We start from the raw sequence: 26,164 nt of genomic DNA, 5'->3' as shown, positions 1-26,164 counted from the left end.
ATGATTCTTCTTCCCTACTCTAATTTTATTTTTTTTTAATTCAAGATATTAACAGGATACAAAGAACATTCCTTGTTCAGAATCATTTTTACATAAATTTCTTTGCCAACAGAGCACTGTTTCTGTGCATCAGTCTTAAAACATTGAATGCAGTTTCAAAAAATGCATCAACTCTTTGTTTCAGTGTTCACTAATTATCTTGTTTCAGTGGTTCACTAATTATTCTGGATTTTGAAGGGGGAAAGCTTGAAATAACATTTTCAAAATGAATCATACAGTTTTTAGATGTTCCTAGCTACATGTGACTCAGTCTGACTTTATGACCTTTATAAATACTATCTTTTCTATCCTTTTTCTTCTAAGCCACTAACAAATTATAATATTATATTTATTATTGTACTTACTTCATGCTGGCTCTCTTACGAGACTGTAAACTCCATGAAGGCGGGAACCAGGTCTGTTTGTTAACTGTGTGCTCAGTATCTAGAGCTCACCTGTCTAGTATGATAGCCATTAGCCAGATGTGGCAATTTACATTTCAGTATGAACTAATTTAAATTTAATAAAATTAAAATCAGAGCTCTTGAGTAGTGCTAGCCACAATTCAGGTGTTCAGCACTTGGACTCAGTGTCTGTTTTGGGCAGTGGTGATACTGCACATTTTCACCATCACAGGAAGTTTTATTTATCAGTGCTCATCTAGATCCCTGATGGGCACATAATGGTTACATAGTACATGCTTGTTGAATGAGTGAATGAATGAATAAATTAGTACCGATATTGGCTGGTGGCAATTACTGTTGAATGAATCTTATTTGAATAATTATTTACAAAGGTCCTTTTGGCTTTTATTTAATCAGTGTTGACATATCCCTGACCAGTTTCCAAATTCCAGATTTATCCATAGTTGAGGGGAAGTACCCAATAGTTAAAAGTCTCAGATTCCTCATTAACATGGGGATAATAAGGACAGGTTGACCAAAGTAAAGCCATTTTGGTTTTAGGCTGAAAGTCAGTAGGTCGTAGAAAGAGTCACAAGATCCAACTCATAGAAAACCACAGTACCTCACTGTCTGTGGCAGTAAAAGCCTCAAAGACTGGACATTGTTAACAATCTCCCTGTGGGTAATTCCACAACCTAAGACAATGGAAAAACTAACCACCCAATGTAAGTGATAAACCCAAAGTTAGAGTATGCCCCTTCCTATACGGTCAGCTAATTAAAAAACAAAACAAAACACTGATAAAACCCTTGTTAGAAGCAAAGCAGGGGTCCTTTTTCTTATCTGGGAGGAGAGATCACTTTGTGAAGTTGTTCCAGTCCTCTATGTATAATAAATCTGTGTCCTTTCCCTATAAAGGGCTTGCTCTTGAATTCTTTCTCACACAAAGCCGGGAACCCTCTTGGTGAGGGCCTTGGCCTGTCTGATATCTGTGACCTCTCAACAATCTCATAAGGTGCGTAAGAATTAAGTAAGATAATATAAGAAAGCGCTTGCACCGTGACTTACTAAAGTGCTTATAAATGAACATTATTTTTTTGACGACAGCAAATAGAGATATGTCTAAATTTATCCCTGTTCATGGATGGTTTCACGTTTATGAGGAACTTTACTCCTATTTTTGAGAGCTTCCATTGTTATTATATGGTAGACATTTTTCAAGGGTAATATTATTCGTAACCAAAGCTTGTATTATACTGTCTTTAAATATGAAATTTAGTAGCCTCAATTAAAAATGTTTTTCCTTTGGACTTAATTTTTTTTTCTTTAATTCATATGACTATGTGAATAGCTAACTTCCCAAGAAAAGAGTTTCACACTACTTTTATAGGCAATTTGAATTTTAGTTACTTAAAATTTTTTTTAATGTTTATTTATTTTTGAGAGAGAGAGACAGAGTGTGAGTAGGGGACGGCAGAGAGAGAGGGAGACACAGAATCTGAAGCAGGCTTCAGGCTCTAAGCTGCCAGTACAGAGTCCGACGTGGGGCTTGAACCCATGAACTGTGAGGTCCTGACCTGAGCCCAAGTCGGTTGCTTAACTGACTGAGCCACCCAGGCACCCCTTAGGCAACTTGAATTTTAAAACTAATGCACAGATATCTCTGACTTCTATTCTGGGGAGCTGAAAAAGATTTTATTCCCACCTGTATTCATTTAAATAGGGCTTCTCTTTGGAAACAGATTAAAAATCTGAATAATTAAAATGAATACATCACTGATTATTTATCTAAGGGTAATTTCAGGTTTCATTTAGTCACCTAACTCTGCTGTGCAGTTAAAGCTATGGTTTAATTTCTAGAAAAACAAGGCATTTTTTAAATTAACAATAATGCCTGATGTAGTTGGGGATATTGCCTCACTTTTACTCACTATAATTGTTGTTTCTTTCCTGGGATTTGAAAACAGCATTTGTTGTTATATATAACATCAGGTAGTTAAACATACCTACCAAAATATCAGCTGACTTATGTGAGGTAAATTTCCTTCATTTTTTATTTTGCTTTCACTGCGGCTGTTCTGGTCCTTTTGTTTTTAGTATAAACTTGTGCTCATATTTTATAGTCCACCTTAACCTCTCAAGTTCATATTGGAAGTGACTTGAATTTTTCCCTTGAGTTTTCCATTAACAAATATTTGTCAGTGTTTTGACAATGAAAATATGTTACAGGAAAAGGCAGATCAAGCACATACATTTATTCCACTCCTTTCAAAAGAGTGACAGCAAAGGGATTCAAAAAAATGCAGGAATTCAGTGAGATAAAATGACTCTGGAAAGCCTGTGGGTGATTGTTACTAACCTACAAGCTCTAAGAAGCAAGCATCTGAGCTGCTAGCGAGAGACTCTCAGAAGCAGCCTGATTTTCCCTTCAGAACCTCAGAAAGGCTCGACAATGAGAGTGAGGCTGAAAACAGGAGAATTAAGTGGTAAGAGTGTTTAAAGTGAACTTAGGCCCCAGATGCCTCCCCACACTCCAGCAAGACTGGAAGTTAATTCTGTGGAGAATGTGGGCTAGGGAACTCTTGAGTAGGGGACACCAAGGCATAGAAGGAGAGTGGAAAATGAAATACTAAATAGTGAGGTACTCTCAGCACACGTCCTCTACTCATCTCCAAAAGTTTTGCAGTTAGATATATATTCTCCAGGATTTCAATTGGAAGATGCTTTTTTGAAGAATCTGACCCTTCTGTGCAAAAGTCCTGTGGATACTGTTGGTTGAGGGTCTCCCGCTGGAATAGCCCAGCCAGATAATTCCACAGTGAAACCTATGTGTTGGCAAGTCCCACTCACCTACACAGATTTTCTTTTTTTTTTTTTAATGTTTATTTTTATTATTTTTGAGAGAAAGAACGAGTGATGGAGGGGCAGAGAGAGGGAGACAGAGTATCTGAAGCAGGCTCTGTGCTGACAGCAGGCTCTTCACTTACAAGCAGAGAGCCCAATGTGTGGCTTGAACTCATGAACCCTGAGATTATGACCTGAGGAGCCAAAGTCAGACAAGACTGACGACTGAGCCACCCATGTGCCCCCACAGAACTTTCTAATTAGTCTTCAAGTGTTTTATCTTCACTGTGAATAGTGACCAGTGATCATCAGACATTTGAGGAAATTTAGAGACCAAAACAAGCCTGGAGAAAACAAAATTGACAGCAATAGGCACAATAAAGGGAGAAGAAGAAAACTGTTAAATATTGTCATTAACATTTTCAGAAAGATCAAAGAATATACTGCAATCTGGAAATAAGAACAAGTATCATGATAAAAAGAACATGTAGGGCATAAAAATGTACTCCTGGAAATTGAAAATTGATAGAAGACTTGAAAACTTTTAAATGGCTTTAGGAGATAAAGTTAAGGAAGCCACCAGAGAGTAGAACAAAATACCAAGAAATGAAAAAACAAAAGTGAAAAGGCAATAAAATTAGAAGCTCAGTCCTCAGAATAGAACAATGGAATTTTTTAGAAAAGTAAAATTAAAAAATTTTAAGAAGAAACGATCAAAGAAATAACTCAGGAAAATTTACTAGAATTTAAGGACCATGATTTTCAAATTGGAAAAGATCCATTGAATTTCTAATATATTGAATTAAAAAAAAAGTCTATACCAGTGTATTCATGAGATTTCAGAACATTAGGAGAAAAAGAGTGAAGATTCCCAAACTCCAGAACTGCAGAAAGAAGAAAATAGGCCACTGAGAAACAGAATGCCACCTAATATCTCAGCAGGAACCCTGGAGACAGAACAATGGCTTCAAAATTTGGGAGCAAAAGTAATTTGCAAGGTAGCATTGGAAACCAAGACAAACTACTGGCCATCTATGAAGGTATAATAAACATGTTTTCAGTCTAGTAAAGCTGCAGAAATTACATTTCTTATACCCTGAAGTATGTACTCTTCCAAGATAAAAAAGTAAAAGTAAAGAAGAGGGAGTCCTGGGATCCAAGAAACAAGGATGGAAGATAGGAGGAAAAGGAAATAATGGGTAGGATAAGGCTGCTTTGGAAACCACAGTGAATGCTGTACAGGAGACCTAGGGATTAATCGATTGATTGTAACAGGAAGGTGTAGGAATCAGGGAGAGATGCCTGCAGAAAGATAAGAATAGTGGTAGAGTAGATTGTGTTTAAATGCATCAAAAGAAACTTCACTTTTGGTGGAGAGGGAAAGGATCATATTAATGGCAATGAAGGAGAACTAAGGGTTGAAGGTAAGATGATTATTAATTCTAAAGGCAAAAGATTGTACAATGAAAGAAATGTAATCTTAGTCTATGCTGTGAATAGCATTACACAGATATGGTGACTAAACACTGAATTTTGGTCTAACAAAAGCATGGTACCATGCTGTCTCCTGTGTTTGCTCTTCTGTTTTCTGGCTTACTCAGCTCATGTATTACAGCCTGGAGGAAGGTTTTTTTTTTTTTTAATTTTTTTTTTAACGTTTATTTATTTTTGAGACAGAGAGAGACAGAACATGAACAGAGGAGGGGCAGAGAGAGAGGGAGACACAGAATCTGAAACAGGCTCCAGGCTCTGAGCTGTCAGCACAGAGCCCAACGCGGGGCTCAAACTCACGGACCGTGAGATCATGACCTGAGCCGAAGTCGGATGCTTAACCGACTGAGCCACCCAGGTGCCCCTGGAGGAAGGTTTTTATGAACTGAATGCCTAGCCCCTTCCCAGCATAAGCTGCCCACTTTGCGTTCTGTCTTTTTACTTGCCACGTTGAACTACATAAATGATCCTGTTGATGTCTCCTCCCCCGACTGTGCCATTCATTATTTCTTCTCCTCCTCCTCCTCTTCCTCCTCCTCCTCCTCCTCCTCCTCCTCCTCCTCCTCCTCCTCTTCCTCTTCCTCCTCCTCCTCCTCCTCCTTCTTCTTCTCCTTTTTAATGTTTATTTATTTTTGAGAGACAGGGAGAAGCAGAGAGAGGGTGTGAGACAGGATCTGAAGTAGGCTCTGCACTGACAGCAGAGAGCCCGATGTGGGGCTCAAACTTGCGAACCCTGAATTCATGACCAGAACTGAAGTTGGACACTTAACCAACTGAGCCATCCAGGTGCCCCTACATGTGCTGTTCACTTCTAAAGATCTTTATCTTACCTTCTTTGATTCAACTCTTTTTTGAGGAAGATTTTGGTTTCTAGGCCCACTCCTCTGACTTCCCTTGAACTTTATTTGTTTGTTTATTTATTTATTTTTTAATTTTTGAGAGGGAATGAGAGAGCATGAGCAGAGGGGGGCGCAAAGGGAGAGAGGGAGAGAGAATCCCAGGCAGGCTCCCTGCTGTCAGCACAGAACCCAACGTGGGGCTCGATCTCACGGTTTGGGAGATCATGACCTGAGCTGAAATCAGGAATCAGACTCTTAACTGACTGACCCACATAGGAGCCCCTACTTTTTCTTCTTTTTGTTCCCCCCTAAAATTTCTGTATAAGATGGGAGAGTTTTCAAGGAAGGTTTTGTTAGGATTTGTTTTCTTCGTGGGAGTACGGACTATCAGTTATTTTTATATTCAGCCAAATGTAGATAATGACTGGAATTGATTTTTCTATTGTGTTTTGACTGTTTTTTGTTACATCACTCTTTAGTAGCATATGGGGACTGTCTCTGATTTTGAAGATAAGTGAAAAATAGTATTTTGAAAGGCATGCACTGTTATCTCTGTCAACAAAATGTTAAACAGTGTGGAATAATAGGAATAAGGAGTCGTTAAGCATGATTGGAGAGTTTTACCTTATTAGTCCAGTCATGGACTTTGTTGGCTTATAAAGTTATAGATGTTGAACTTGAGACACCTGCCCTCATATAACCATTATGTTGGCATTTGGATCTCTAAAACTGTATCTTGCCAATATAGAACAAATTGAAATCATGAATAATCCTTGAGGAGATATGCTATCTCTGTGTCCTCTTACCGAAATGATCACTGTTGGAGTAGCATGGCAAACAGGCAGAATGAGGCTGAGGTGAGAAGTAGCATCTTTTTATAAACTATCTGGGAAGCAGTTTGGGGGTGATGTACATTATAATCTGGTAGAAAGCTTTATTTAACCTCCATTTAAACAGAATTGCATTGCTTAAAAAAGTCCTGTGTAGTAACACTTAAGCATTTTTTACTTACACTAACCTTGGGGAGATGTATTTATGATTTAGAAAAGTAAGATGAATTGAGTATAATAGTTGCTTAAAGGTGAAATTTGCCGCTTTGTGTGGAGTTTGCTACATTTGCTATAAAGCTGTGTGGTATGTTTGTACACCATCAGTCCTCGTAAGGAGGTGTACTGACAGAGCAGAGTGAGTCACCAGTGGTGTCTTATTTACTGCTTCATGTCCTTTGCTCTGGGTAATGCAGAGGGAGGTAATCATGTGACAGCAGGGTAGTTAAATATTAAAATGTTATATCTCATCTGTAGGTTAAAACTCTTCTCACTGTACCTGTGAGGTTTTATGATTTACTATTTTTAGAGGCCATTTAATACATCATAATGAAATTTGAATTCAAGACTTTTGGGCTCATTAAAGATGATTTTAGAACGTATTTTTCTTTCTAAACCCATAACGATGATTTTAGAACATATTTAGAATAGAAAAGTGTGGGTTATATCAGGCCCAGATAGCTCTTTATCTGTTTGCCTCTGTAAAATGTCAAGTTGAGCTGTACTAATTTGGCTTATGGCACACTATGGAAAAAGAATATCTCACAATAAAAAATAGTCATATGTGAGATCCTAAGTTCCTCAGTAGCTTTTGTTTTGCACTAGCAGTGACACAAAATTTCATTTTGAAACCTTTCCAAAAGGTTCATAGAATGTCAGTGAATACTAACCCTTAAGGCTGATTTTCAAAAAGTAGAGATTTGAAAAAAAAATTCCTGGGGAATGGGATGAGATGAGTTAGGTGGGATGGTTTTCTTTACTTCTTGTTCCAAAATGTTGTTCCCTGATATGTGTTCAGTTGAGAACTGAACTGACAGAAAAAGTTGTACTTTTATTCTTATTCTGTGAGAAAATACCCACAGTAAATATTCTTCTACCTCTTCTGAGAATCTGCACTCAACAACTTTCTGCCTGGGAAGATTTGAACTTCCTAGATAATGTTTACTTTTTAAAATTCCAATCATCTTTTGGTGGTGTTAGCCAAGGTTTTTTTTTGTTAAGGGCTGTGATCTCTCCCATGCTTCAATTTCTTTCTCTTTCCCTTCCTATCTTTCTCTCTTCCTTTCTCTCATTTTTTTTCTTTCTTTCTTTCTTTCTTTCTTTCTTTCTTTCTTTCTTTCTTTCTTTCTTTCTTTTCTTTCTTTCTCTTCCTTCCCTTCCTTCCCTTCCTACCGCCCTCTTTTCCCTTCTTCCTTCCTTCCTTTGTTCCTTCCTTCCTTCCTTCCCTCCCTCCCTCCCTCCTTCCCTTCCTTCCCTTCCTACCTCCCTCTTTTTCTTTCTTTTCCTTCCTTCCTTCCTTCCTTCCTTCCTTCCTTCCTTCCCTTCCCTTCCCTTCCCTTCCCTTTCTTCCCTTCCTTCCTCCCTTTCTTTCTTTCTTTCTTTCTTTCTTTCTTTCTTCCCTCATTTCCTTCCTTTTCTTTCTTTTCTTTCTTTCTTTCTTTCTTTCTTTCTTTCTTTCTTTCTTTCTTTCTTTCTTCTTTCTTTCTCTGTCTTCACTCTCTCCATCTCTCCCTCCCTCTCTCTCTCTCTCTCTCCCTCTCTCCCTCTCTCCCTCTCTCCTGCTCTCCCTCTCAGCACTATGCTATACCCAGAACAGAAGGGAAGGTTAACTCAGATCTTGTCTGAAGCACCTGAAATAGGAGTTTATAGGGTCTGAATAATCAGGAGTTTCTATTTGATGAATCCGATCCCCTCTTGTTTGTTTTTCCATCTTTTCTGTTGACTAAAAAATAGAATAAATGAGTAAATAGTGGAGAATATACAAATCTCCCATACAGAAGAATGCCAAATAATTTATGTGGATATTCCCTCCTGTAGAAAGTGGAGCATAACTGTCCACCCTGTAAGTTGTGGGCTGCATGTAATCACTCTTTCCAAACAGGCCTGTAGAATGGTGCGGAGGGAGGTCACTTTATCATGGAGAAACCTGACAAATACTGCCTCAGTCAGTGAGCAAGGTTAGCATAAACCATATTCTCAGAGCCAGAAGCGTGGACTCTTGATATGATATGGTGAGAGTGGCACATATCTCTGTGGTCTCCCTCTCCAAAACCTATAATTCCAGCTTAATCATGAGAAAACATCAGACAAATCCCAACTGAGAGACAGCCTACAGAATATCAAAATACAGTATTCCTCAAAAAAGCTATCAAGGTCATTATTGCAGGTTGAATCGTGTTCCCCCAAAAGATAGGCTCAAGTCCTGCTACCTGGTACCTATGACTGTGACCTCATTTGCAGAGGGTCTTTGCTGATAAATCCAGATGAGGTCATACTGGATTAGGATCGACCCCAATCCACTGACTGGTGTCCTTAGGAGAAGAAAGAAATTTGAAGACAGACACCCAGGGGAGGCCATACGAAGATAGAGCAGAGATTTGAGTGATGCATCTACAAGCCAAGGAACCAGAGATTACCAGCCAGATAACTGTCAGAAATTAGGGGAGACAAAGAAGGATTCCTCCTCTATACCCTTCAGAGAGCTTAGCTCTACTGACACCTTCATTTTGGACTTCTAGCCTTCGGAACTGTGAGAGAGTAAATTTCTGTTGTTTTTAGCTGCCCACTTTGATACTTTGTTATGGAAGCCCTGGAAAACTAATATAGTCCTCAAAAGCAAAGGGGGAGTGTGAGACATGGTTACAGTGTAGAGCACCCTAATGAGACATGAGGTATTATGCAGAGGATCCTGGAACAGAAAAACAAAACAAAACAAACCCAACAGTTTTAGGTAAACACATGAAGGAACTTTGAATAAAGTATTGATTTTAGTTAATAAAATACTGATATTGGTTCATGAATTGTGACAGATATGTCATGCTAATGTGAGATGTTAACAATAAGAAAATGGGGTGTGGGGTATGCAAGAACTCTCAGTACTGTTTTCACAGATTTTCTATAAATATAAATAAAGTGGTTCAAAAAAAAAGTTTATTGCCAAAAAAAAAGACCAGGATTTAGCTGCAGTATTTTTTTTTAATTTTTTTTTTTTAACGTTTATTTATTTTTGAGACAGAGAGAGACAGAGCATGAACGGGGGAGGGTCAGAGAGAGGGAGACACAGAATCCGAAACAGGCTCCAGGCTCCGAGCTGTCAGCACAGAGCCCGACACGGGGCTCGAACTCACGGACCGTGAGATCATGACCTGAGCCGAAGTCGGCCGCTCAACCGACTGAGCCACCCAGGCGCCCCTTAGCTGCAGTTTTAATGAGACCTCTGCTGCATGTGATGGAGTAAATGGCAGTATTTTTAAGGATGGTAGCAGTGGTGATGAGGCACCGAGGCCTGATTAATTATGCTGATTAATTATGTTGCAGGGTAATTGAATCAGAAACTTCCGCTAATAAAGTGTATACTTCTTTAAAAGTCAGTTTCTTGCAGCTGTCATTATATAAGGCTAACTGTAAGTCCATTGTTAATTGTGGAAATAATATAGTCGGGGGATAAACATTTTGAGGAAAGGTTTTATTCGAGCCTGTTTGCCAAGGTATATGAAAAAAAAAAAAAGAAAACTCCTGTCAGTTGATTGATTGTACAGCTTCTGCTCAGGTCATGCTCTCAGGGTTCTTGAGTTCGACACCCCCCATGCCCTGTGGGGGTTTGCTGACAGCAGGAGCCTGCTTTGGATACTCTGTCTCCCTCTCTCTTTGCTCCTTCCCTGCTCCTGCGCTCTCCCAAACATAAATAAACATTAAAAAAAATTATCTAATGTTTATTTGTGTTTGAGAGAGACAGAGCATGAGTGGAGGAAGGACAGAGAGAGAATGAGACCCAGAATCTGAAGTAGGCTCCAGGCTCCACGCTCTGGGCTGTCAGCATAGAGACCGATGCGGGGCTGGAACTCACAAACTATGAGATCATGACCTGAGCCCAAGTCGGATGCTTAGCCAACTGAGCCACCCAGACGTCCCTAAACATTTTTTTAAAAAGGAAAACTCCCACATAAATACTTGGAGATTTCAGTTAAAATTCCTCATGTCACTTGTGAAATTTAATGGACACTTTTCTGAGAAATAGTTCAAGATCCAATCCAACCGCCATTTCTCCTAACCCAACCCCCAGCATATGGTTCAGTGGGCAATAAAGAAAGGTTAAGACAATTTCTTCTCTCTCTGAATTTCATTCCCCTTCCTACCAAATTTTTATTTTTGTTGGAGGATTCCAACTAAATTGGAGGCTTACCCTCACCACCATCCCCCCCCCCCAGTTTAATATGTATTTCATTATAATGGAAGAAATGCTAACGATCCAGGTAAATTTATGGGTATCACATGCTATTTACATGTGCATGAGCACTCAGAAGACCCACTTTTATAAACTTGACCTTGAACAACATGGGGGTTAGTGGCATGCCCCCCTCACAGTCGAAAATTATTATATAACTTTTGACTTCCTCCAAACTGATCTATTCATAGCTAACTGTTGACTGGAAGAGACGTGAATTTAATTACATTGAAATCAAAGTAGAGATACTTCAAAATACTCTGTCAAGCATAAATAAACAAAAAGTTAAAGAAAGTCTGTGACATTTTCTGAGAGAACAAGTTATTTCAAGGACAGCTCAGTCTACAGAGAGCTACTAGCAGTTTGGTAGCCAGATTGGGTAGGTGGTATTCTGACATTGAGTAATGACTACATACTCATTCAGCAATTTGAAAACTGATATTGTGTGTTAGCAAGAGTAAAGAAAAGGGGAGGAATCTAAATATTTATTTATATTTGGGATCTTAACACTTTCTAATACCAAATTTAACTTTCTGGTTTTGCCATATTATAGATAGCTTCATTTATTTCTGCTTATGATGATTTTCACGGACTCCAACTACTCTGAAAACTTCAGTATTTAACATTTTTGGTGTGCTTAACTTAGATCTTAAATTTACCAGTTTTATCTTAATACTTGCTGAAGAATGTTATTTTCTGTAGAAAAGAAGAAGAAAATTATAATAACTATGACTTATAAACGTGTTTTTATAAGGAAAGTGAAGCTCTAATTTCACATCTGTAGAAGGTATTATGACAGTGTTAGTGTACCCTTTTAGTAGGATTAACTAGCTAACTTAATAGAGTTAACTGAATTTATGACATCTTTAAAGTGATAAAGAAAGTGTTTATCTCCTTAGTTTTGTTTTGCTTAATAGTTAATAAAAATGAAAACACCTATTTTTTTTTAGTAAGACTTGATGGTTCTTCTCAATTATATATATGATCTACATAGCTGTAATTTGGATATGTCTTCTAGAAGCCTAAAGGAAAACCAGGCATTTGTCATTGTTTCCTTTGCAAGGTGCGCACTCTAATTGCTATAGTTAAGGATTTGGAAACTCCATATTGCTGCATGAGCATCTGTGACAAGTGACAGTGTGATTGCCAAAGAGGAAAAGTTTCTATATTTAAAATCCAATTTAGCAAATTGACATTTTCTATTCCTGTTTCTAATATTCTCTTATTCTGACAGATCACTGTTTTAAACAAAACACAAACCATGCATTTATTTGACTGTCATGAAGAATTAAACATGAAAAGGAGGAGATGCTGTGGCTATCACTTTTCATTAAACCAGCTGCTGTGGTTTTAAAATGCAAACCAGATCAAAATCAGTATACTGAATGAACCAGCTTGTTTTGAAAGCACACTTAAAAAAAAAACTTAGAAGAAACTTACACATCCGTCATTTGATTTTTTCACTAGCGCTGTGAGTTAGAAGGATCCAAGAATTTTCTCTATTTTGCTGGTGAGAAAATTGAGACAGAGGCTTAATTGACTTGTGTAGTCTAGTCAGTGCCAGAATAGAGTTCCAGGCTTCTAACTGTGAATGAATGTGTCTGGCTATGGGCTCTAGATCTAGAATGTTATTCCAGGCCTCTGTCCTGGCCCACATTCTAGAATGTAACAGTTATGTGCTCTGTTCGGATCCTATAGGTTTATGAGAACCAATTGTGAAATACTTAAGAATTTTGTAAGCTGCTATAAAAGTATTGATAGCTTGAGATGAACCATAGTGGAAATATTCATACCATGGAAATCGGTAAGCAGTACAGATCAGGATTTAATTTTTCCCCAGAGAACTGGCTGACCTGTACACTATGCATCGCATCCCAGTATAAATTGGAGGAGAACAAACAATAACAGCAACAATAAAAACAGAATACGACAATGTAACATAAATGTAATGTAATTTTGTAAATGCAGTATTTATCTGGGGGAGAGGTCAGTATTTCTTTGTTCCTTAATTTAGAAATTTGCTTCTAAGCTGTGAATAAATATGGACAGGACTGTTGGGAAAGCTTGAGTTAAACTTGAGTGTTTTGAGGACCTCTATAAATTCTTAGTTATTCTTCAGGAACTGGGTCAAGTCTCAGCCCTTCCCAAAATTATGGTAGTCGACCTGGCTTTTTCATTTAAAATAGGATTTTAAATTTAAAATGGAGCCTTATACATTGGGACTTATTTGTGTTTCATATGAATTAATTAAAAAAAAATTTTTTTTTAACGTTTATTTATTTTTGAGACAGAGCATGAACTGGGGAGGGGCAGAGAGAGAGGGAGACACAGAATCAGAAGCAGGCTCCAGGCTCTGAGCCATCAGCCCAGAGCCTGACGCAGGGCTCGAACTCACGGACCGCGAGATCGTGACCTGAGCTGAAGTCGGATGCTTACCGACTGAGCCACCCAAGCGCCCCCATATGAATTAATTTTATATCCTTAGGAATGCAATGCAGCCTTTCAAAAGTGGGACGTGGACTTTCTTTTTTTTTCTTTCCTTGAATAAATATTTAATTAACACTTATTCTATGCCTAGTATTGTTCCTGCTGCTTGAGAAACAGCAATCATTAAACAAAAGTCTCTGCCCTTATGCAGCTTATAGTCTAGTGAAGAATCAGTCATTTAGTTAAACAAATGAAAAACGATAACTGTGATACATACTTTGAAAAATTGATTATAGTCTGAGAATGTCTGATAGTGGGCTTTTGTGTCTAGAAGGGAGGTCAGTTAAAGCTTCCCTGAGGGCATTGTGATTGAACTGAGGTCTGAAGAATGAGAAAGAATTAATTTGAAGTTACTGATCTTGAATACAATTTCTTTTTGTGGGCTTTCGATGGCTTCCTAATCTGAATTACATTCTCTTTTAATATGCACCTCCATATCACCCTAAACTTTTCCTTTGTAATGGGAACATTCTGTAGTTTCATATTTATTCACTAAGTGACTGTTTTTCCCACTAGCGTGTTGGCCTAGAGTTGGGACCGTTTTGTTCACCTTGGCAGTATCAGCTTTATTGCCTGCCACATAATAGTCACTCAGTAGTTATTAATTCTTCTGCTCCCGTTGCCTTTGTCTTATAATAAAGCTGGGACGTGCCCTACCTACCTCTCAGTTATTGAGAAGACACGGTGATACAATGTCTACAAAAGTCAGAAAAATAAGATAAGACCCAAAATTGTTTAGTGTCACAGAACCTAGGAAGGACCAAGTATTCAGGAGAGAATAGAAATAAATCAGGTGTAGCAGTATTGTCTGGAAGCACAAAGAAAGAAAAGGCCGTTGGATTTAGCAGTAAGGAAGTTTTACTTATTCATCTTGTTGAGGGAATTTGTTCAATTTGTGAAACATATTAAAAATGTTTTCTGAAGTTAAATATCATTTGGTGTTGACTTTAAAAATGGCTTTCTCGTGAGAAGTGGAAGGAATATGTAAGTGGATACCTTCTTGGAAAAAAAAAGGTGTATCCAAGTGTGTATGTATAAGATGTCAAATGTGCTTTGAAGGAAGGGAGAATAGAAGGAAGGGAGAAAGAAGAAAAGTAGATGCAGGAAAAAGTCTGGAGGAAATTGACAGACTGTTAAATGGTTATCTTTAAATGGTAGGGCTCTGGGTGGTATTTTTCCCCTTTGTGCCTTTCTGTATTTTGTACTTCCCTGTATTTCTCAAGTTTTTTAATGTAATGAACCTGTTTTACTTTCCTAATGAAACAATACACAAAGTAACATCTAAAACATCATAAAACTGACCTTTGATTATGAGTTTGAGCAGAATGTACAATTAAGCCTATATATGTAGAGGATTTGGAACTATATTTTAGATTTTTTCTTTTACTCACCTAAATTTGCTTATAATTCTAGTACATAATGTTGCATGCCAGTTGAATCTTTTTTTCTGTGTCCCTCTGTACTTCTGGTACGCAAGCTCTTTGAGGGTGGAGATCTTTATCTTCATATTTCTACCATCATCCTGGCAGTGACATGTATTTGTTGAATGAATAACTTGAAACTGAAATGTCTTGACCTTTTTATTACCTTTAATCTATGTACCTTTCTTTTTTCAGAACAGAGGAGTGAAAACCACAATGAATGGTCATATTTCTAATCATCCCAGTGGCTTTGGAATGTATCCATCTCAAATGAAGTAGGTTGGAAGATTTATATTTAATTTGTTGGGGTTCTTTTTGGATTTGATTTGGTGGCTTTGTTTTATGTTTCTAATGAAAGGACTAGCTAGCTCCACTTATTTATGTAGTTTATTCCTCATTAATATTTAATCTCTTTCTAATACTAAGGTATGATAGTATTAAAAGTTTACTGTGTCTAGTAAGAAAAAGATGGTAAAGTAACATTAACCTCAATGACAGTGATCAAATAGAAGACATTTTGTTTTAGGTATTTTATGTATTATTGTTTTCCATAGTTAAACATGTTCTTTGCTTCAGAGCTTTCAGTTTCTCTGGAGCATTCTACTATTTTGACTTATAAAGTATTGGCATTTGAGGAGAATTAAAGGTCTCTTAGTCCAATCAGTCAGAATACTTATCACTACATAAACCAAATAAAAAGACCAGACAAGCAAACAGAACTATCCCTGTGGCTTCAGGTATAATTTGAAATCACAACCCTGGCTTAAGTTGCCATCCCCTTATATATCATGGTTCATGTTGTTGTTATTTTCTACTGGCCATTGTGGTATATAGTCATTTTTCAGAATTCACAGGTTACGCACTTTGTAAAGAGTTATACTTCATCTTTCCTCTGTAAAGATTATTGCAAATCTCTTTATAATTGGCCAGTAAGAGGCACCAGGCGAGTATTGTCAGGTGCCATGTTTACCTTGTCCATCAGTTATGCAAGCCAGAAAGTCTGACCACATTCTCAATTTTCCTCCTTCTTCTTACAACAAATATCCATTTAATCGTGAATTTATAACATTTTCTTCTATTAGGGAACTCTTATTTCTGTCCCTTTCTTCTGTTCTTTCTATTCTAGCCTTACTTAAGGCCCTTTTGCCTACCATAATTTTTGCAGCACCCTCTACGTGGTTACCTTGCCATTAGTTCTGGGATTATTTTCTTTGAAAACATTTTTGATCATGTCACTTCCCTGTATTAATATACATACTCCATCTAGAGAATAAAAACTTAATTCTTATTTCTTAAGCCCTCTATCTGCCTTCTGTATGTCTGAAGCCACTCCTCTCTTCTATGCATACCCCACCAGATACGTTTTTTTTTTTTTCCCTTGGACACCAGGCTCGTCTTTGAGCCAATTCCGCATGACTTTTCCTCACTTAATTCTCCACCCATCTGTAGAGTTTCTTTCCAAACTTTTATATTCTGCTGAAATGCCAACTTGGCGGTAAAGTGTTTTTGGACATCCTGATGAAATCTATTAGTGTTATCCAGATGTTACATTCTGTTGTAACTGTTTTACTTGTTCTATTAGCTGAACCCTGTTCCCTGCCATTATCCTTATTCTTCTAGATTTTAGGGTTTAATAAATGTTTACTGAATGAATTTTAAAAATTCAAATAATATGTTTACTTCACCTAACATATTAGTAACAGGAGGCTAGAAATAGGGCAAAGCTGGTCAAATTTAATGATAATGTGTTATTTTGCATTTTAAATTTTTATGAAAATAATGTCTGTTCCATTATAAATTGAGTCATTTAGTACTTTTTATAACTGGATCACTGCTCACAACTCGATTTAGTATGGCACTCTTAAACTCTTCTAAGATAGTTTCAACCTTATTGAATCTTCTTGGCTAAGGTTTTGCCTTCAAGTTTAAGACGTGGCTATGATTTACATCTACCTCAGTCTACATCAGGGTAGTGTCGTTCATGTTCTGTTTCTTGACCAGAGCAGGATCTGGCTCATTTTGACGCCTAGGTATCATTAACTCTGTATGTTTTTAAAAAACTCATGGTGATTATGGTACCTTGGAATTTTTATTTGTCGTTTTGAATTTTTATTGCTTGCTTACTTTGGACTTTAACCCTGCACCATGACCATTTTTTATTACAGTGGCTACGGATCATCACCCACCTTTTCCCAAATGGACAGAGAACACGGTTCAAGAACAAGTGCAAAGGCCCTGTATGGTATGTTTGTTTATTTGATGAGGTATAATTCTATTTCCAACCACATTTCACAAACGAGGTTTTCGAAGTTATAATTTGAATCCATGCCTCGTTTATATTAATTGGAGTGAAGTAGTGAGAGATACGGATTGTTTAAAAAAGAGTTTTTATAAAAGCTACTAAAGCTGTGACTTCTGCTTACTGTCATATAATTTAAAGCCACAGGCAAAATGTATTATAGTGTTTTCTAAGGAGTCTTTTATATGGCATCAGTGCCTTAGGTGGATTTCCTGGCCAATTATTTGTGATATGATTGTTGATCTTCATGACTGATCCATTTGATTGTAGGCTGACAGTTGACAGAGGACTTCTTCCTTATAGCTCTTGAACTTTTGGGTAGCACTATAGTATGAGGAACAGTCCTTACATTATTTCTCTCTGCACTACAAAACCAGCAGGCTTTCTCCCTGATTCTTCTTTAACTTCCCTTGTCCTCTCTAGATTGTCTCATATGTAAATAATATATTTTTTAACTTAGGTATAAAATAGAAGTCATTACTAAGAAGAAATTGAAGACTCCTGACATATACTACATGTGTTTAGGAATGCATTGTTTTCACAGGGTCTGTCTGGGCTTTATTATTGTACAATAAAGAATAAGAACAGTATTATGTCCTAGTAGTTGTGAATAGTAGATCCAGAGAATATATTCAACAAATATGTATTTTATAATTAATATGTGCTCAGAACAGAGCTAGTAATATATGGTTCTTGACTTTAAGGGACTTGCAGTCTAGACAATGACTTGAAAGAACTGAAAAAGAAGGGTTTTTATGCCTTTTTGGTTTTTGCAAAAATAAAATAATGAATTCCTTCAGTCTTTTATTTCTAGGTAGGTAGTCTAGGTACTTCTGTGAGCCAGGCCAAGGTCTTCATAGTGTCTGTTTCCATGAACATTCAGTCATTCCAAAGATGAATAGGACACATATTCATTATGCATTATTTTGGTGAGGTTAGGTTAGTAAATGCATCATTATAATAAAGAGCTAAATAAGCTTGGATGGCAGCATGTGAGGTGCAGTGGGGGTGGTCACTTCTACATGGGTAGGGGCGGTAGTCAGAAGAGATTTCATAGAAGACTTGAGCCTTGAGCTAAAGTCTGAAATGTAAGTAGTATGCTCCAGGCGTTTGGGAGGCTGGAGAGTAACATAAACAGCAGTAGGAGTCCTTTATAAACTCGACTGTAAGTTCTGTGAAATTGGGCCATATCTGCCTTGTTTACTTTGGGATTCCCTAAGCATAGCACAGGGGCTGATGTATAATTTACGCTCAGTAAAATACTGGCAGAATGAATGTAATGAATGTATGAACTGCGAACAGTTTGGTCTTAGCTGGAGGGTGCAAGGTGTTACATTGGGAAATAAGATTAGAAAAATAAACATGGGCCACAGTAGGAACAATCATACTAAGGAAGTTGAGCATTGTTTATGGGGAATGACTAGTCACTGAACTTTTTTAGTCAGAGGAAAAATAGTTCTGTTGTCTTGGGTCACTCTCATAGCAGTATTGAGGATGGATATGATGAGTATGGATGGAAACAGGTTAAGTCAGACGTCTAAACAATAGCCTTGAGACTTTTGTTAAGGAGAAAGAGTATTATTGATCATCTCACAAATACTGTAGATCCAAAAGTCTGTTCTCAGCTAAGGAAGGGATAAGGGATAAAAAAGTGGAATTCACCTCAAATTTTAATGTTTATTTTGTATTAGGAGCACCTTCATAAAAGTGTAGATCTGGGGATTGAAAATCTTCAGGTTTAATCAGTGAATTTCTGTGAATCAAGAATTTCTGTGTTTTACATATAGAGAAAGCTGAGGCTCCTTTCTAAGGTGAGGTGGTTGTCAAAGTCACATAACTTTAAAAATCTTGATTGTGAGAATATGTGACAACTTTGAGTAGTGTGACAAAAATGAACAGTGTATAGGTAAAACAGAGGACATAAAGAGAGGGAAAGAATGGAGGAAATCCAAGAGTCAAAGAAGAAAGAAGACTTAGCAAATGTGTTTGGCTTAGAAGTAAGCAGGTTTTAAGTTTCTTGAAATTACAGATGATGTTTCATTCCTCCTGGTATCTAATCCTCACTCCTCCCTCCCAAAAGGGGCTCTCAGTCCAATGCCCATGGAATGAATGGAATGAATGACAGGGAAGAAATATGTTCAGATTTTGAACAATCTTTTTCAGTAAATAAGTTGGAGTTCCAGCTGTAGTTAGTTAATATAGAATGGTTAGCCTCCCAGTTTCAACTTTTTTTTTTTAATGGGAGGTGGTAAAGGAGAGGTTTGTAATGTAGTTTGTCACAATGTATGCATTTTCTTAACAATTTTTCTTTGCACAATGATTAAACCAGTTGAGTAAATCAAGAGTTCATTTCTTTTGTGGATGGTACACGAACTTCTTTGGGATATGACGATGCTATTTAGTGCACTGGAACATGAGTCTTACAGTAACGACCATTGTTTTTCATACACCAGCCACAGGTTAGATACTGCATCTAGAGTTTCATGCAGCTTGTCTTTCTCATGAGAACACTTTTCAGATCTGACACCATAATGTGCCTCCTAGACTGATTCAGTAACTCAGGAACTTCTGTCTCAAGAGAGGCATCATGGGTTTTGGAGGCCAAGCACTTTGGGGCTGAATCATGGCATTTCTACCAAAGCACTGCCAGTTTGAGCAGATGATTTTACCTGTTGGCCCCCGTTTCTTCATCTATAAAATAGAAATGATAATAATATTGTGGTAATAAGTTTATATGAGGAAACAGAAGTAACGAGTCTGTCATGGCATTGAGGGGGAATGTAGGAGAGTTATTTTTTGTCCTGTGTCCTGGGTGCTCAGATTAATCAAGGCCCTCAAATTTGATGTTTTGATGTCATACATACAGTATATAATTACAGTGAAACTTGGACAGGATCAAGTGGTAATCTTCATCATATTTTTTAAGCTTATATTCCAGATATTACCAGAAATATTTTTTATAAATCCTGTAAGTATATTGTCAATTATAGAATTATGATGATAAATTTTGATTCTTTTGGATATGTGTAATTTTATTCAAGGAAAGTAGTAAAAATATACTGCAGTGTAATATCCCTGTTTTGCTATTTCTTCATTGTGATATAAGAAATTTCAGAGCCAGTATGTGAGAAGCTCTGCATCACTAAAGTCCCTGACAACGTAAATAAACAGAAAATAAATATTAATTTCATTCTCCTCCACATACCGCATGACGGTAACATTTCATTTGGCTAGTGTTATCAGGGAATTGAAAATTTTGTAGATATGTACAGTTTGTAGTTAGCCTGCTTGTCAAAGTCTTTAAGCACTAAAATTTAATATCATTTTTAAGGGACGTACTTATAAAATATATTAAACATTCCCTTCTATCAGGGTGTGGTGCCTGTAATCTCTTGTCTATGATTCAGAGGGTCATCAGTGCACACTAGCTTGTGTACTGTCGTGTGTTCAGAAGCTCTATTCTTTATCTTTATGCCAAATCATTCAAAATCGTTTCCCTTTTGAATATCTGTGGCTGCTTTTTCTGTGCGTCTGTGTCCCATACCCGTCACTTTTCCCTGTTGTTAACGTGCCTTCTTCTAACATTGCTTCTGATATGTATGGGCTGATCAGCTAGATAGAATATCTTTAGTAGAGTAAGTAGATTCTGAGTGGGGAGTTGAGAGTCTTGTTAAAGTCTACATATTAAAATGTGCAAGTTTCGATGTGTCGACGTTGTGACATCTCTCCGCCCTTCAGAGGACTTCTTTAAGTGTGGGCTCTGCTGTGTTCTGAATAGCTGAACTTCCTAGAAAAGTAACTTCTCTTTAAGTTAGATATTGCTGAATTTGTAATATAGCCATTTATAATAATCAGGTATTTAAAGTCATCCTCTATCCAGAAAAACTCAAGTTTCACAGAATCATCAGTTAGCAATATTTTGTTGTCATTACCAACATGTATAGTAATTTTAAGATTTGTATTGTTGCAGTCCAAGTAGTACTGGATAAGTATGGTAGACGGGCACCCTCTTAAGTCTCATTCTAGCTTTCAGTGTGAACTTTTTTGCAAAGATAGCAAGGAGGAAAATATATTTGTGTTTTTCCTATTTTTATTTTTTCTTCTCCAGGAGGTACTGGTAAGAATTGAATGTAAGTAGTCTGTAAAGCATATGGCTTCTGTATAATTGACTTTACTGTAAACTTTTCTGTATCTTTGCATAGCACTTGCCTTCTCTTTCTCATAGCAAGATTTCTGAATATAGCACTTGTCTTAATAGATATATACCCCACATATTTTACTTTTTGTACCTATCTTTCTTCTCTTCCTGTCCCTTTCTAGGAGTTAGTCTCTTTGTGTAACTGTCACAGTTGAAGCCCAAGCAATCTCTTACACATTCAGGTGGCATTCACGAATTAAAGCCCATTTCTCTTTTCTCCACATGCATTACTTACAGCGTGTATTTTACTTGGAGAAAACATTTAAATATTCTTTTTTAAGAACGATTTTCTTTTAATTCTTATGAAGCACATGGCTCAGGATTATATATTATCAGGAAGTTGGGCAATTAAGAGTCAAAATTCAGTTCCGTAGAGCGTGCTGGTGCTTCACCTTATCTGAAAATTTTAAACTTCTTTTCTCCTCATGGGACAAACCAGGAAAATTCATTCTTAAATAATGCAGTTTTATGAAAATGACCTTTTTTTGTTTTTAGTTACTTTTTTTTAAATGTTTATTTATTTTTGAGAGAGATGGACAGAGCGCGAGTAGGGGAAGGGACAGAGAGAGAGGGAGACGCAGAATCTGAAGCAGGCTCCAGGCTGTCAGCACAGAGCGCAACGTGGGGCTCGAACCCACAAACCGTGAGATCATGACCTGACCCGAAGTCGGATGCTTACCCGACTGAGCCACCCAGGCGCCCCACTCAGCAGCTGCTTTTATGTTACATTTTTTTTCTTTTTAATTGCAAAATCCTTACTTTCTAAGATATGCTTTATTTTTGGAAAAAGAAAATAAAATTTTCTGGATATTAGCTCTTATAAATTTTGCTGTGTATATAAACAGCAATACAGACAAAAGGGAATTGCATTTAAATATTCAGACCTGCATGTTGTTATAGTTGCCATTGTACTAATTGAAGAGTTAAATGAAACCTACCTGTTTTTTTTTTTTTTTAATTGAGACTTGTAGTTTTAGGCTCATAGCAAAATTGAGTGGAAGATACAGAAATTTCCTATCTATCATCCCGCATATGCATAGCTCTCCACTGTCAACAGCCCCCACCAGAGTGGTGCGTTTGTTACTATTGATGAACCTGTATTATTTATTTATTTAAAAAAAATTTTTTTTTAACGTTTATTTATTTTTGAGACAGAGAGAGACAGAGCATGAACCGGGGAGGGTCAGAGAGAGAGGGAGACACAGAATCTGAAACAGGCTCCAGGCTCTGAGCTGTCAGCACAGAGCCCGAGGCGGGGCTCAAACTCACGGACCGCGAGATCATGACCTGAGCCGAAGTCGGTCGCCCAACCGACTGAGCCACCCAGGCGCCCCTTGATGAACTTATATTAATATATCCTAATCACTCAATGTCTTATGAAACCTGAATTTAATGTTCCTGATCTGCAAGTTGATTATCACATAATAGCTTGATAATGCTAAAAAAATCTGTAAAAGCATATCAACTCAATAATGCTAAAAAAAAGCTTGTAAAGAATTTTTATCATTGGTCACTGAATTCACCTAATTCTGTTTCTGTGGGTTTGTATGTTCTGTTCTGCGGTGTAAAAGCAAGTGAGAAAAGCAGTAAAACCACAACCATTGGTACTACAATCAAGTAGTTTATTCCTAGCTTTAATTGATTCAGATTGAGAAAGTTAAGGAGACAGAAACCAAGGCTTTTATATTGGGAGTTGAGCAGCCTATAATATGAGAAACCCAAAACTCTGCTGCCAGATTTATTCAGTTATTATTTAATGTACTATTTGGCTGTGCTTTACACTCTTAATTAGGAAAGAAAAGTTTTCAACCTAAAGAGGTAACATGTAGTAGATGAGTTGGCCTTTGTACAGATTTTGGAACAATCTTGGCTGTCCATTAGAATTGCCATTTATAAATCCCAGTGCCCAAATTGCACCCTAGACCAGCTACGTTAGAATCTCTAGCAAGTAGAACCCAGGCATTATTTTTCAAAGTTCATTCTAGTGTGCAGCCAGGGATGAAAACCACTGTTAAAGTGGGGAACATCATTAGAGGCTTTATGTGGAGTATCATTGAGACTTTATTTAGACTTCTCATACTTTTTTAAGGCTTTTGGTGAGCTTTTCAGCTTAGGAGCATGATTACTATTTACAACTGTATTTGAGAGTACATATGATTCTCATAAAGAAAGAAATGTACCATAATTGCCTCTTAGGAACCTTCTTTCAGAATTTCCTATTAAAATGTTAATATTAACCTTTATTTATTCATCGACTTAAATCATTGGAACTACTAGTTTGTTTATAAATCCGTTTCGTGGCATTTATATATTTTTAGGGTCTTTAAAAGGTAATTTCTTATAACACATACATCTTATTTATTGTGTAGCATTGGAGAGAAAGCAGTTTAAGAATTTCTAAAATGGATTTTTCATGTGGAATATTCGAAATAACATCTATCTTCCAGGCAATCAGAGTGATCAAGTTAATGTCATGTTTTTTGTTTTTGTTTTTACAAATATCGAATAGTCCGTGTTTTTTTATTGTACTTATAAAATAAGCTTCTATGGGATTAAAAAACTATATTAGAAAATTAGGGAGAACAAATTCTTACTACTTCATAATGAGAAACTTGAATTACAAAACACGCCATTGGGCTTCACTTATCTGAAAGACTCAGTGAAGCATTTGAATGTCCTGGGGTTGCCATATCACAACTGGATACCATGGCAACCATTGCCATTTCTTTTGCTGTCTAGGTCAGACCACAGGAAACAGAACCACCTTCATGTTCTGAGTCTGCCATAGAGAGTTGTGCTAGAAAATGACAAACTAGTGATTCTGAAATGGTGATTCTTTCTTTCTTTCTTTCTTTCTTTCTTTCTTTCTTTCTTTCTTTCTTTCTTAAATATAATTTATTATCAAGTTGGCTAACATACAGTATATACAGTGTGCTCTTGGTTTTGGGGGTAGATTCCCATGATTCATCACTTAACATACAACACTATTTAGAAATAGTAATTATTTCTGGGGCACCTGGGTGGCGCAGTTGGTTAAGCGTCCAACTTTGGCTCAGGTCATGATCTCACGGTTTGTGGGTTCGAGCCCCACATCGAGCTCTGTGCTGGAGCCTGGAACTGAGCCTCCAGCTCAGAGCCTGGAGCCTGCTTCGGATTCTGTCTCCCTTTCTCTCTGCTGCTCCCCACTCACACTGTCTCTGTGTCTCTCAAAAATAAATAAACATTAAAAAACATTTTTTAGTTAAAAAAAAAAGAAATAGTAATTATTTCTAAAAGTGCTTTTGTCAGAAATGTTCCTCAGTTACATATTGTATTTCAGTGGTTCTCCTGAGAACAGTTATCTATTTGTTAATATCTCACCTTGATTAATTCTCAGCTAAGAATCAGAAGAATCATGGTTGTTTTCTTGATAAGTAGACTACAGTCATGTACGTGAAGCTTATGTTTTGTATACTGGAGTAGAAAATTTAAGGTGAAACCAGATCTTTCTTTTTGATCACATTGTTTTGGTAGGAACGGATGGATCATACTTCTTCAGGTCATCATCCAAACAAAAAAAGAAAGGTAGCAGATACTGAATTTTGTAGTGTGTCTGTTTCTATTAAGTAACTTTAATGCTGCAAAAACAAAAATAGAGTATACCAGAATAATATCAGACTGATGTAATATAAAGGACATAGGTATTTTTCATCTCAGTTTCAGATAAATATAAATGAAAAGATAATTACTTTCATTTATATTATGAAATAAGAATTTATCAAAGTTTTTAAAAATCCTGTTAACATTCTTGATCTGTATATGTGCTTTATATTTTGTACTTGGTTTGAGTTCATGTTCAGCAGAACTTTTCAACCTCTGAAGTTGTAGGAAGGTCTAGAGGTTTCATATCAACTGAAAGAAACATATTTATATTTGAAAAACAATTAGATATCAGGAAAGTTAAGGTGTGTACGTGTGTGTGTGTGCATGTGCGTGCGTGCGTGTGTGTGGATATTAGTACTGTAGGAGTTTTGAGGTTTGATCTTATTTAACCCTTTTATTTTACAATAAGAGTGCTGAGGTCCAGAGCTAAGCACCTTGCTCAAATTTAGTGTCCTGCTTAGTGATGGAGCCAAAGCTAGAGTCAATAATCTCCTGGTTCCTAGTTAGGGTTCTTTTTCATCATAGCATTCTGCTTTAGGAAAAATAGGGCAACTCTGAATTTACAAATAAGCAAGTTCCTTGATTAGAAAGTAACATGTACAAAATATTTTATATTGTATTTTGGTTTTGCAGCATTATACAAAAGAAAATAAAGGTTTATTTTTGCTTTTTAAATAATGTGGTGTGGTGACTTTCCACCTGACTTTCTTGTATTTTCTAACAGCTGATATCTACGGTTTTGAGCATCATGTTTGTTTGTTCTGTAGCTGTGTGGAGACTGTTAAAGTTTAATGGCACTCGGTATGATTGAGTCATGTTTTGAATCTCCTCTGACACTCTCCATAGTTTGGATGTTGTGAAAGGAGATGTTCCTTGTCGTGGCCATTATTTTGATAATATAGTCTACCTCACAGAATACAGTATCTGTGACAGTATTTGCAATTCTGTTGTGTTCTCAACACATTAAAAAATGAGAGTTATAAGCCAGTTTTCATCTTTTTTTGCCAAACAGTAGGTATCTGATTAATAAAGCCCTTAATTAAATAACTCTTTTTAAATAAGCTTTCTGGTGGCTTATTCATTTAATGTGAATAATGAGTGTTTTCAGATACACCACACAACAGTGACTTGTCAGCTGCTATACTTATACGTGAGCTAGACTGGTTTTAGAGATGGCCACAAGGCCCTGGTACACAAGCTTTAGCCTCTTAGTGGGTACATAATGGCTT

The 26,164-nt window shown here is 36.9% G+C and overlaps 1 protein-coding gene across 6 annotated transcripts in view; it reads left to right on the top strand.

The window, feature by feature from the left end:
* EPS8 (epidermal growth factor receptor pathway substrate 8) overlaps nucleotides 1–26,164 on the top strand; it is a 190,051-nt gene that overhangs the window by 104,319 nt on the left and 59,568 nt on the right. For 5 of the 6 annotated variants that reach the window (XM_042991835.1, XM_042991829.1, XM_042991830.1 and 2 more), the window contains 2 exons: nucleotides 14,992–15,071; nucleotides 16,962–17,038. In XM_042991835.1, coding sequence (XP_042847769.1) covers nucleotides 15,013–15,071; nucleotides 16,962–17,038 — 136 coding nt within the window. In that variant the 5' untranslated portion in view covers nucleotides 14,992–15,012. Of the gene's footprint in view, nucleotides 1–12,669; nucleotides 12,693–14,991; nucleotides 15,072–16,961; nucleotides 17,039–26,164 lie in introns of those variants that run through there. The other variant, XM_042991834.1, reaches the window with a different exon arrangement.

Source organism: Panthera tigris, chromosome B4 (genome assembly GCF_018350195.1).
Source record: "Panthera tigris isolate Pti1 chromosome B4, P.tigris_Pti1_mat1.1, whole genome shotgun sequence".
NCBI lineage: Eukaryota > Metazoa > Chordata > Mammalia > Carnivora > Felidae > Panthera > Panthera tigris.
This window is presented reverse-complemented; position numbering and strand designations above follow the sequence as displayed.